Source organism: Cynocephalus volans, chromosome 13, assembly GCF_027409185.1.
Source record: "Cynocephalus volans isolate mCynVol1 chromosome 13, mCynVol1.pri, whole genome shotgun sequence".
Taxonomy (NCBI): Eukaryota; Metazoa; Chordata; class Mammalia; order Dermoptera; family Cynocephalidae; genus Cynocephalus; species Cynocephalus volans.
In genome coordinates, this window is record NC_084472.1 from 2,039,123 (window position 1) to 2,051,774 (window position 12,652).

The 12,652-nt window shown below is 41.6% G+C and overlaps 1 protein-coding gene across 1 annotated transcript; it reads left to right on the forward strand.

Annotated features, from left to right (window-relative positions):
- The first annotated feature begins 2,451 nt into the window (after nt 1-2,451).
- On the forward strand, nt 2,452-3,363 carry LOC134362238 (homeobox protein NANOG-like). Its single transcript, XM_063077552.1, has one exon. It carries the CDS (start codon nt 2,452-2,454, stop codon nt 3,361-3,363), a length of 912 nt encoding a protein of 303 aa, XP_062933622.1.
- The last annotated feature ends 9,289 nt before the right edge of the window (nt 3,364-12,652 follow it).

Consider the following 12,652-nt stretch of genomic DNA (forward strand, 5'->3'; position numbering starts at 1 on the left):
GCCACCTATAGGCTTTCCCTAAAGTTACAGTTGCATGTAAATGAAACATTTAGGGGAGTCTTAGAAATGCCTTGTAGAGCAAACAACACTGAACAAATATTTGAGCACCTTGTGGGTGATTCTCGATCCTGGATGCACATTAACCCCACCAGGGAAGATTTTTAAAAAACACCCATGCCCTGGCTACATCCATGGTAGATGAGAGCACAGACAAGTAATAAGCCAGTGCTGTAAACCACTGTGATTTGGGGTTGTTAGTTAGTACCAAATAATGTTGACCCTCCTAATACAACTAGGCATACAGGAGGACCTGCAGGACAGTCAGCATCAGAGACTCTCTCAGTTCTCACTTCTGTTTTCTATGGATGTCTTTTCCTTTCCCTTCATTTGGCAGCAAGCACAGTTCCTAACCTTTCCATCCCCCTGCATCTGTAACCTGAAGGGCACTTTCTTCCTCACTTTTAGGTCAGAAGCCTTGCCTGTGCTCATGTCTAAAGTGGAACAGTGGAAGGCTTTGCCCATTGCAGTCAAATAGGCACCCAGGTGTATGGAGCAGATCCTTCTCACACGAGTTTGCTCACCATACCAGAGAGAAATGAGCAAACTCTGGAGAGTCTCTCACCAATAATTAAATGTGCAAGCCCAGAAATGCCACTTACTTCTTTTCACAAATCATTGGCTGGTAGTAGTTACACTGTTCCCCCTAACCACAAGGGGGCCATGGACTACATACCAAATGGTTAAATTGGGGGACAACTAGAAAGTGGTGGATCTAACAGCATTAAGGACATTAACCTTCCCACAGATTGTTTTTTTTAATCTTTCATATTCCCTGAGAAGTGCTATTATCCTTCATATAAATTCTCCTTTTAATTTTAATTTAGCACATTATTTTTTACTTTCATGAGGTAATAAATGTCTATAAAGTAAATGGTGCTAAAAGGCTATTAAGAAAAATGGGAGTCCTCCCTGTCAGTCCCTGTCCTGATCGCAAGGGACAATCACTTTCAATTCTTTAAGGTGCTTCTTTTCTTTGTTGTGTCAATTACTGCTCCAACAGCTGCCTTCATTCTGCCCCAAATGTTTTGACATCTCTTATGTAAAATACGCTCCTGGGCCAGGAGTTTTCTTTTACTATGGATATGCCTGGCAAGAAATGTGACATCTTTGGTGTTGTCTTCTTTCCCACTTATCTTTGAGTGTTTATCCCTCTCAAAAAATTCTTTTCTATTGTATTGATGGAGTTTCAGGAGGAAACAGAAATATGCCACATACGTTTACATCCCCCACCTCCTGATCTTCCCTATATTCTAATTGGATTTTACTCAACTGAGATCAAAGAAGTCCCAACAAATGTGAAAGTCTTTAAGCCTCTAAGTCTGTAAACTGCAGCAGTAACATGGAGATGTGACAAAATGTTCATAGTTCTGTGGAATAAAATTTATTTAAAAGTGATACAAAAATTCACCCCAGGAACTGTGGTATATTTTCTTTTTGTACTAGAAAAGTCAACCTTGAATTTACAGGTAGAAAATTCAGTTTGGAGAATCTATAAAGTATTCTGAAATTATACTTATTTGTATTTTAGCATTTCTAGAATTCTTTTCACCGAATTCAAGAATTACAATATAAAAGCTCACCTAGCATTGGGACCTAAAGAGAGAAATAACATTTTTAGTCTTGTCAGGTCATTGATTTTATGACACCGACTTATTTTTCCCTAGGCTTCAGAAGTCTTTCCAGATTTTATCCCTCTTTTTCTCTGTTTTGTTTTGAGAATACCTCTGGGGATCTCTCATAGATATTTTTTTCTTCAATAAAGGTTAGAAACCTCTTGAGATTCTTTCAAGAGCACATGAGAATGACTGAGTAAAGGACAGAGTTTGTTCTCAGAGCAGTATACATACTCTATTGTATATACAGAAACTATTATTTAGATTATTATAGGTATTTGTGGATATTGCACAGATGATACTTAAGAGAAATGATATCCTTTTATTATAGTCATTGTGACTCAGAAAAAGTTTCTGTGATTGACTGTTATCCCATTTCTCAGAGAAAATTTTATAGGGCTGGGAATATATTTTTATGTTTTAACTTAGGAGCTTTGTTATGCTGATATGGTGTGTGTTCCTTTCTGTTTCCATTGGGGGTATTGTATTAATAGAAGACTTGAGGCATATGAAATGTAAATATTTATTTGCAACATACTACAATAGATTTTATGCACACCTACAATTGCACTTAATACTTTTATCAAAATATTGAGACACTAGGCTGGATAGGGCCTGTTACCTCCTGTTAGCTGCGGAGGCCACTCACTTCATCCCGGGTTTTGATGGTTTTATGTCTGGAGATCTGATTCTCTAAGATCCTCCATCTAGATATTTGTCTATAAAGGCTTAACCTTCTTTCATGGTCGAACTCTTTGATTTTTCCCCTCCCTTCAACATGAATGTGGATCCATCTTGCCCCCAAAGCCAACCTTGCCCCGAAGCAACAGATTCTAGAGATTCTTCACCAACACCTGTGATCTGTGGGCCTGAAGAAAAGTATCCATCCCTGCAGATGTCTTCTGCTGAGATGCCACATGCAGAGACTGTTTCTCCGCTTCCTTCTTCCACGGATGTGCTTATTCAGGACAGCCCCGGTTCTTCCACCAGTCCCAAAGTAAAACTGCCTGCTTCTGCAGAGAAGAGCACAGTGAAAAAGGAAGAGAAGGTAAAGAAACAGAAGACCAGGACCGTCTTCTCTCCCACCCAGCTGTGTGTTCTCAATGATAGATTCCAGAGACAGAAATACCTCAGTCTCCAGCAGATGCAAGAGCTTTCCAGCGTCCTCAACCTTAGCTACAAACAGGTTAAGAACTGGTTCCAGAACCAGAGAATGAAATGTAAGAGGTGGCAGAAAACCAACTGGCCAAAGAATAGCAACAGTGCGGCTCAGAAGGGCTCTGCACCTACAGAATACCCAAGCCTCTACTCTTCCTATCACCAGGGATGCCTGGTGAACACATCTGGAAACTTTCCTCTGTGGAGCAATCAGCCCTGGAATAATCCAGCTTGGAGCAACCAAACCTGGAACAGCCAGTCTTGGAGCAACCATTCCTGGAACAGTCAGACCTGGTGCACCCAAGCCTGGAACAATCAGGCCTGGAACAACCCGTTTCATAACTGTGGAGAAGAATGTCTGCAGCCCTGCATGCAGTTCCAGCAAAGTTATGCCAGTGATGTGGAGTCCACCATGCAAACCACTGGGGAAAGCCATAATGTAATACAGCAAACCACTAAGTATTTTAGTAACACACAAACCATGGATTTATTTTTAAATTACTGCATGAACATGCAGCCTGAGGCTGTGTGAAGATGGGTCTGTTATTCAGCTGCAGTCTGGGCAGTGGCTGGAACCCACCCTTCCTCATAGGACCTTCCTGATTGTAGAGCTGTGTCCCTCTGTCTTGGTATCCTGGTTCTTGAGCCAATTCTGTCAATCTGGGGGGTGAGGTATGATTGGAATCTAATCCAACCTCAAGTAGAAAGCAAGAAGTACAGAGATGTGTTATATATGAAGGGTTATTACTATTTTCTGGGATGGGGGGGCTTTACTTAAAAAAACTCAATTGTTCAGGTGAAGGGTTGAACTTATAATGTTGATTTCCTCCACCCCTTTTGTCCCTGTTTTACTACAACCTCTAATTTCCTTACTCTAATATTTGTAGAAGGAAGTTTTGTATTTTGCTGCATCATGATAATATCAGCCCCAGTTTGGCTGGTTTAATAAAACATCTATTTTACCTTTAAAAAAAAATATTGAGACACTAGTCTCCTTAAAAATTAAAATAAAATTAATTTAGATCACAAGAATTTCTTTGATCGTTGGACTAGTCCTTTCCTTCTTTCCTCCCTCAACACCTTTGTCAGCTGCTATTAAACTAGTACTTCATATTAAGAGGGCGTAAAAGATTTCTTAAGAATGATAAAACTACTTTTCCACTTTTTGTTGTCTAAATAAGTCTGCGACATTTCAGAGGTGTTGTAATTTTCAGAGTAAGGAAATTGTATTTTAGGAAAGATAAATATGGGTAGCAATCCTACCTGAAATCCCCATTCATCTGTATGAGAACAGTTTTATAAGTGTTACTTCAGGTCCTCCTATAATCATCTCCAAAGAAATAGGTGCCATTTAATTGCAGAACTGCAGCAAACCAAAATGATTTCCCTTTTAAATAAAGGCTTTTGTTATTTGGGTTTTATACACAGAAAAGGAAAAAATAAAGATTGCATCAATTACCCATGTGCTTCTTTCATTTTCACCCTGGCATGCAAGATAAAATGCTCTCATGGTTGGGGGTTTCTCTTTTAGTATGACTGGTAACAAGTGTGACCTCCCTTCTCCTGGACCATGACTTGCCTGCTCTTACTCTCTACCACCACTTGTTTTCTGTATTTTATTCATTGGGTAGATTATGAGGGCTCAAGTTGGAGCTCACAATGTTAGCTGAGCGGGGTGGGGGCCACAGCAGACCACTCGTTTCCGAAGTTCAGACTCACTACAGAGTTCTCCCTGCACACTCACGTCCACCAGAAGTACGTCTCCCTTTCATTGTGCCATTTTCCCAAATCTTCTAAGTCAGAATTACTTGCTTTTCCCCCCATCAGTATATTTATTAAAATTTAGTTGGGGAAGTGGAGAATTAATAAATATGAGCTCTATTGCTTTAACCTATTTAGTGAAACAAAATTTGGGTAATAGCAGAGATCACCAAATTTTCTGGCCAGGTCCTAATGACTGGCTGAAATTGTTATTATTATTATTTTCATTTACTCAATAAATATTCATTGAGGTAACCGTGTATCAGATGCTTTTCTAAGTACCTCGGGGACACAGTTCTGAACAGAAATAGATCCTGTCACCATTCTAAGGAAGATGCATTTTAGTGGGAAAGACTATATACATATATACACACACATATATAAAATGTTTATGAGACTATATACTTTATTTATACATGTATAATGTCAGAATGTGATAAATACTAAAAATAAAAATAGAGCAGGGGAATGGGACCAGACAATGATGTAGTGTATGCTATTTTGAATAACATCACCTGGGAAGGGCTCTTTGATAACTTGTCATTTGAGACAAAACCTTAATGAAGTGAAGAAAGTCATGCAGATATGGGCGGGGGAAGAGTGGTTGGGGGAGGACTCTGACAGCAGGAACAGCAAGTGGAAGGTTCTGAGGCAGGTGATTGTCCTAGTGGAAATACAGCGAGGATGCCAGTGTGGCTGAAGAGGTAAGTGTTAGGGAGATAAGTGTGACGGGTGAGAGGAAGGGGCAGGCAGGTGGGGAGACAGGTCTCATCATGTGGGCCATCATAAGGCTTTAGATTTTATCCTAAGCAGTCAAATGAGATGAGATCGGAAGCTTTTAGATTTGGAATTTCGAGGTCACTATGTCCTTTATAAAAAGTTTCGTGAGGGCCGAGCCCGTGGTGCACTTGGGAGAGTGCGGCAGTGGGAGCGCGGCAACGCTCCCGCCGCGGGTTCCGATCCTATATAGGAATGGCCAGTGCACTCACTGGCTGAGTGCCGGTCACGAAAAAGACAAAAAAAAAAAAGTTTCGTGAGATAATAAGAAAACAGACTGATTAGAGTAGGTTCAAGAGAGAATGGGGTGAATGTAAGTGGAGAAAATGAATATGGGCCATGCTTTGGATAAGTGTTTATTTTTATGATGGGATTATATCACAACACTTGTATTCTGAGGCAAATGAGAATAGTGATATATTGTTATTCTAAGGGAAAGAAGCAATAATTTATGGGGCTAGGCTCTTGGGTGTAGGTGAAATGGAATGGAATTCAGTGACCCAAGTGGAGAGGTTTGCCTTAGGAGTTAGGAAAGTATATCCATTGTAACAAGAGGAAAGGCAGAATATATGAGCATAGATGATGCAGGTTAGTAGTTGTGGGGTTTGGAGCAAGTTTTTAGCTCTTAGATACCTGAAAATAGATTTAAAATTATATTTTCTAGCTTTTCTAGATGTTCATGATGGGAAGGTTTTTATACAATATACAGTCTACCATTGCTGTAAGCTGAACTCCTCATGTATATTCTTTAAAGCATACAAGTCAGTAAAAAATTACGGTTGAAATCTAGAAGAGATGTGAGCCTGGTTGTAGTGCATTGAATTATGTGCCCCCAAACTCACTGAAGCTTGAATTATGTCCCCTAAGTTTTATGTATTAGAAACTTAGCCCCCACTGTGACTATTAAGAGGGTGGGAAATCCTATTATGGTAATTGAAAGGTGGAGGCTTCAAGAGGAGATTGGATTGTAGGACCGTGCAGTAGTGAATAGATTAAAAATGGTGGTCAGGGGCATGGTTCTCAGGGTTTTAAAAGAAGAAGAGTCTCTGTCGGCTCTCTCTGCTTCCACCATCTTGCAATGTGAGACTTCTGGATGGATTCTGGACTTCCCAGACTCAGAAACTGTAAGCGATAAATTTTTTTTTCTTTATAAGTCACCCAGTTGCAGGTATTTTGTAATAAGCAACAAAAATGGACTAATATACTGGTAAACTTGGACTTTGGGCAGATTTTCTCTACAGGGTATCTGTCAGTTCTAAAAGACATGGCCAAAGGGTTGAAACTATGAACAGACCTTTTGGCAATCTCATGAGACTAGGGGGAGTAATAGAGAAGGAGCTCCACTAACTGCTCCCCTTTCCTGTGTCTAATCCCCCAATTTGGGTTGAGACTCTGAAAAACTACACACGAGTAGAAAGGGAAAGCAGAGACAGACTAACTCTCATGGGGACGTAAGTCCAACTTCAAATCACCTCAGTTACAATCTCTATTATTGTATTAAGAACTTACAAGAACCAATTGTAAGTTTTCAGTGGAGGAAGATAACATATTGTGCCTAAAATTATTTCTATAATTTGTCATATAAAACGTCTGGCACTCAATCAAAATATCCAGGCATATGAAAAGATAAGATAATGTGGCTAAAACCAAATAAAAACAATAAAAAATAGGAAAAGATTAAGAGATGATTCAGATAACAATGTTATCATATAAGACTTTAAAACAACAATGCCCAGTATATTAATTGAAATAAAAAAGTTTGAGAACTCTCACAGAGGACTGCAAATAGCAAAAATGAACGAAAAGGAAATTATACAACTGTAAGAGTCACTATTTGACATTCAGAATAAATCTATGTGTTTAAAAACAAATTAATGTTGCTGAAGAGAGAATTAGTGAACTAAATAACAGGTCAAAAGAATGGATGAAATTATCATTCTGAAGCATAGAGAGACCAAATAATAAAATATATGGAAAAAATGTAAGAGATATAGAAAATATAATGAATAGAACCCCAGAAAGAATTTAAGAAATATCAGAAAAATTAGTGACATGTAGGCAGGAGAAACCATAATGAGAGAAAGAAAAAACTGCCTCTAAGCATTTTGGGCCGCGGCTGCTTTAAGGCCAGAGCTGATGAGCGCATGGAGCAGGAGCCCGCAGAAGCCGCAACTGTGCCCTTCAGATCGAGTTACTTGGAGATGGAAGGGGAGAAGAGGGCCTTGGTGGCCCCCAGGACAGCAAGACCACTAATAGGGTTCCCGTGGACCCATGCAGGAGCAAGGAGCCAGAACAGCTGAAAAAGGGGAGCCATTCAGAGGCTGGTGAGTCATCACAAGGGACTGGTGCAAGGCCTGTCCTGTGGGAAGTGTTTGGAGCATGGGCAGTGGGGGAGACAGGCCCACTAGAATACTGGGACACAGCAAGGACAGCCAATCCAACCCCAATCAGCAAAGGACCACTCAGAGGAGACTGGTCAGGAATGGAGAATTGCATGGGGTGCAGTTTGATGAAAAAACCCAGGCCCAAATTGGAGTTTCTACACAACCCAGGTGCACAAGGACTTTGGAGAGCCGGAAGTACCTATAAAGTCAGCTATTAAACCCTGAGCTTCACAAAAAGCTTTCCCTAGGGAAACAGCAGCAAAGCAGCAATTTAACTCAACCACACAGCTCAATTACTGGTTCCCACAGGAAGTTCCCCTGTTTTAGAAGTAAGCAAAGGACAAAAAATTAGTGCTGGCCCAGGCACACCACCAAGTGCCTTGGGGCCCACCAGGAGACACAAGGCTTGGAGTAAGGGACCAGATCCCCCTCACACACCCAGGCACACCATGCCAGCACCTCTGGGCCCATCCAGGGTCCTGAACCATGGAGAAAGGGACCAGACTCCCCTCCCACAACCAGGTACACTGTGCCAGCATCTCTGAGCCCACCCTGGGACCCAAAGTATGAAACAGGGTACCAGACCCTCCTCCCACAAGCAGGCACACTGTGCCGGCACCTTGGGGCCTGCCCAGGGACCCAAGGTATGGAGCCGGGGACCAGACGCCTCTCCTACAGCCAGGCACACTGTGTCAGCACCTTGGAGCCCACCTGGTGACCCAAGGCATGGAGCCAGGGACCGGACCCCCCCTCCCACAACCAGCCACACAGTGCCAGCACCTCAGGGCCTGCCTGGGAATCTGAGGCATGAAGAAGGGGACTGGACCCCCCACCCACAACCAGGCACACGGCCAGTGCCTTGGGGCTCCATCTGGGGGCCCAGGGTATGGAGCCAGGGCCTGGATCCCCTTCCACAACCAGGCACACTGCCAGTGCCTTGGGGCCTTGCTTGGGGACCTGAGGAATGGAGCTGGAGACCAGACACCCATCCCACAACCAGACGCACTGCCAGCACAAAGGAGCATGCCAAAAACAGCACCTCCATGTGGGTGGCCCACCAAAGCCACCACTATAAACATGGTTGCCAAGAAAGCAGCTGGATGCCACAACCACCATGCAGATGGTCCAACAGCCACTGGTGTATATTGACACAAGGAGAGTCACCAGCAGAGATAAAGAAAAGAAAAGCACGTCTCTCTCCACAAAGCCCATTTCCGAGTGACAGAAGAAGGATCTGCTCTATGATAATATTGGGGGACCTGATCACACCTCTCAGCATTGGACAGATCATCTAGGCAACAAATCAACAGAGTAACCATTATTCTTTCAGAAGGAGAGAAGAAATCTAGGGTAATTAGCGGGGGGAGAGGGGAGGGAGAGGGGGATGAGGAGAGGTTGGACAGGGGCATAAAGAATAAGTACGATTTGTAACAATATATATGCTAGTAATATTGATTTGATCAACATATCTCAATGTTGAACCCCCCAAATTTGTATAATCAATTTTGATTCAATAAAATTTTTTTTTTTAAATTAATGATTGGGAATTTAAAAAATATGATCAAGAGCAACAAACTACAAATTTAAGCCCTACAAAAGCTGGCAGAATAAATAAAAAGAAAAATACACCTAGGGATATCATAGCAAAACTTACAAAAAAGAAAAAAAAAAGAAAGAAAACACTTAGGAAAAGAAGAAAAGTATTAATAGTGGCCAAATGGAAAAGGACATATTACAATCAAAGGACAACAGTAAAACTTACTGCTGTTAAAACAAAACAAAACCAAAAAACAATGGAAACCAATTAACTACAAATTGCTGAGAGAAAATAACTGCTGAGTTCAAATTTTATACCCAGTTAAATTAAACTTCAAAAATTATGGCAACATAGATATGTGTTGGGACAAACAGAAGCAGAGAAGCCATCAACAGCAGACATTCCTGTAAGATTCTGTGAAGAATGACATAGGTAGATAGATGTAAGTTGAAACTGATCACACAAACAAAAGTGATAGTGTCTTTTAAGGCTTTAAATATATATGGAATTAAAATAAGCCACAATAAGTAGAAAGAGAGAGTAAATAAAATTAAAGAGTTCTAAAGCCCCTACATTGTTTGGGAAGAGATACAAGTGTTGGTATATATTAGACTTGAATAAGTAAAGGATGCATTTAATAACCTTACAGAAAACAGGTAAAAGATTAATGTAATACCTAAGGCCATGAGGGAAGGATAATAGCAATTATTACAAGAAAGTTACAAAAAAAAATTTACATAAAACAAAGAGAAAACCAATATAAGATATTAGATTTAAAAGTGTAATGTAATTATATTAAATATAAATTGAAGAACAGATACTGTTATATAGGACAATAAAACCAAGTCCAATAATATACTGGTTCGAAGAGATATTTAAAGTATTAGCATATAGAAAGATCAAAATAAAAAGATGGAAAAGGTATAGCATGCAAACATTAGCCAAAGAAAGATGGTTTAGCTATATTAAGATTAGACCAAATGTACTCAAAGGCAAAAATATTACTTATGTGATGCTAAGAGATTTAGGTCACCAGAAGGATTTAACTGTTCTAAATCTGAATGTACCTGATAATAAAATCTCAAAATATACAAAAACAAAGAAATACAAAAAAAAAAAAAAAGAAAGAAAGAAAGAAAGAAATTTGCAATCATAGTGGGGAATTTTAATAAACTTCTCTCAGGATCTGACAGAACAAACAGACCACAAATCAGTAAGGTTATAGACTATTTGAACAAAACAATTAGCGAAATTGATATTACAGAGCAATGATTCTAACAACTATAGCATGCTTAGAAAATTTATCAAAATTGACCAAATGCTGGGTCATAAAGAAAGTCTCAACAAATTTCAAAGTACTAGAAACATTAAATACATGTTCTCTGATCATAAAGGAATTAGTCTAGAAACAAATCACATAGTGATAACTAAAAAGTCAGCATATGCCTGGAAATTAAAAAATAATTCGCCTCTAAATAATTCATGGATCAAAGAAGAAGTCACACTGGTAATTAGAAAATATATTGAAGTAAATGATAATAAGAATAAGGCATCAAATCTTGTGGGTAAAACCAAAACAGTGCTTATAAGGAAACATGTTAGATAAAAGGCAAGACTAAAAATCAACGATCTAATTATCTACATCAAAAACATTAAAGAGGGCAGACTAGAGGTGCCCTGGGAGCATTCCTCTCATCAAAAAAGACCAGAACAACTGGCAAGAGAGCATAGGAGTGTGGCAGGAGACTGGTGAGATCCCTGTGGAGCATGAAAGCCCAGGATGGTGCCATACAGAGGAGAAAAAGGCACACAACCTCAGCTGCCACATCTCCAACACTGGGATTGGCACAGGAAGAATTTTGCTTTGTGTCAGAAAGATAGGCAGAGGATCCGTACCAACCCCACCCTCATCACAGATGCTTGCAGATCCTTTGGCAGACAAGGCTGAAGCCAAGTGTAGGAAGCATCCTAGAACACACACACTGCATCACTCTAGAACACTAGCACAAACTTTGCACTCCCCAGAGTCCACCCTCATGACCCAAGCTGATGCAGGATGTCACCATCCTTAAACCAGAGATGTTGCCAGGAGTACAACCTGCCCTGAGGCAAATAGCCATGGCAGTTCCCTAGCCTTAAGGCTCTCCTCTCATCCCAGTGCACTCACAAGAGAGGCTACAATGGCCTAATCCTGGCATCTTAAAGGCTGGGCTCACAGTAGCTGTGATTCCATTTCTGCAGTTTGGGGAACCAACCATAGTCCTGCTGAACTGACACCACCACCCCCCCATCCGTGGCAAGAGATCAGACAGGCAGACCATCCACAGGTGGACCAACCCCCATTCCTCTCCCTGTGCTCCCAGCCCTCCCAGCTGACTGAGTTGTGTGTGCTTGAGCCTCCAACCCAGAAAAACAGCTCACAGGTCTCTACCTTAATGAATACTCCCTCAGGCCAGTGGACATAAAGTACATCTGCCTCTCCCAGAGAAGTGGCCAGTTGGTTCTGTGCTAAACAATCTCACTTAATAGCCTTTCCAACAGTCCCAGAAGTAGTTACACTAGCCACTTCACTACAGACCTGCTTATTAGCCCCACCCACCACTCAGTAGCAGTTGGATGGGTCACTTCACTGCATGCCTGCCTAGTGACCTTTCCCACCGCTCAGAAGCTGCTGGATGGGTCACTTCATTGCAGGCCTGTCTACCAGTGCCACCCACCACCCAACAGAAGCTGGATGGGCCACTTCACTGCAGGCCTATCTATCAGTACAGCCACAACCCAGAAGCAGCTGGATGGGTCCCTCCACTTTGCAGCCCTGCCTAATGGCCTTGCACACTTCCTCAGAAGCAGCTCAGCAGCTCTGCTCTTGGCAGTCTAGCTCCTGAACTGCAGGGAGAAGCACGACCTCACATTGGGCACCAAGAACTGGTAGAGCAGAAGGGTCACCAGCAGACCTGCACTCAGCTAGCCAAGCCAAAGTGCACCCATGCTCCTGGCTCAGAGAAACAGTGCAGCTGTCGTGGAAGACCCACCCCCAAGTCTTTGAGCCATCACACACACATGCATCTGAGTGAGAAACAGCTTGGCTGATGTGCCTATGGTGGGCCTACCCCTGTTCAGAGAAGCAACACAGTGATCCTGCCACTAGGAAACCAGTCCTGGAGACCTTGACACACCATATATCCATACCACCAGCTTGAGAATTATTCCAGCAACTGCATCCCCAGTGAGCCAGCTGCTGAGACAATTGACCCATTATAAATATTCTCAGCCTGTGAACCAGCCCAGCAATACCTCCCTAGCAAAGCCATGCCACCACTGCCACAAACATTCAGAGCATAGGCCACTGAGTCACGCACAGA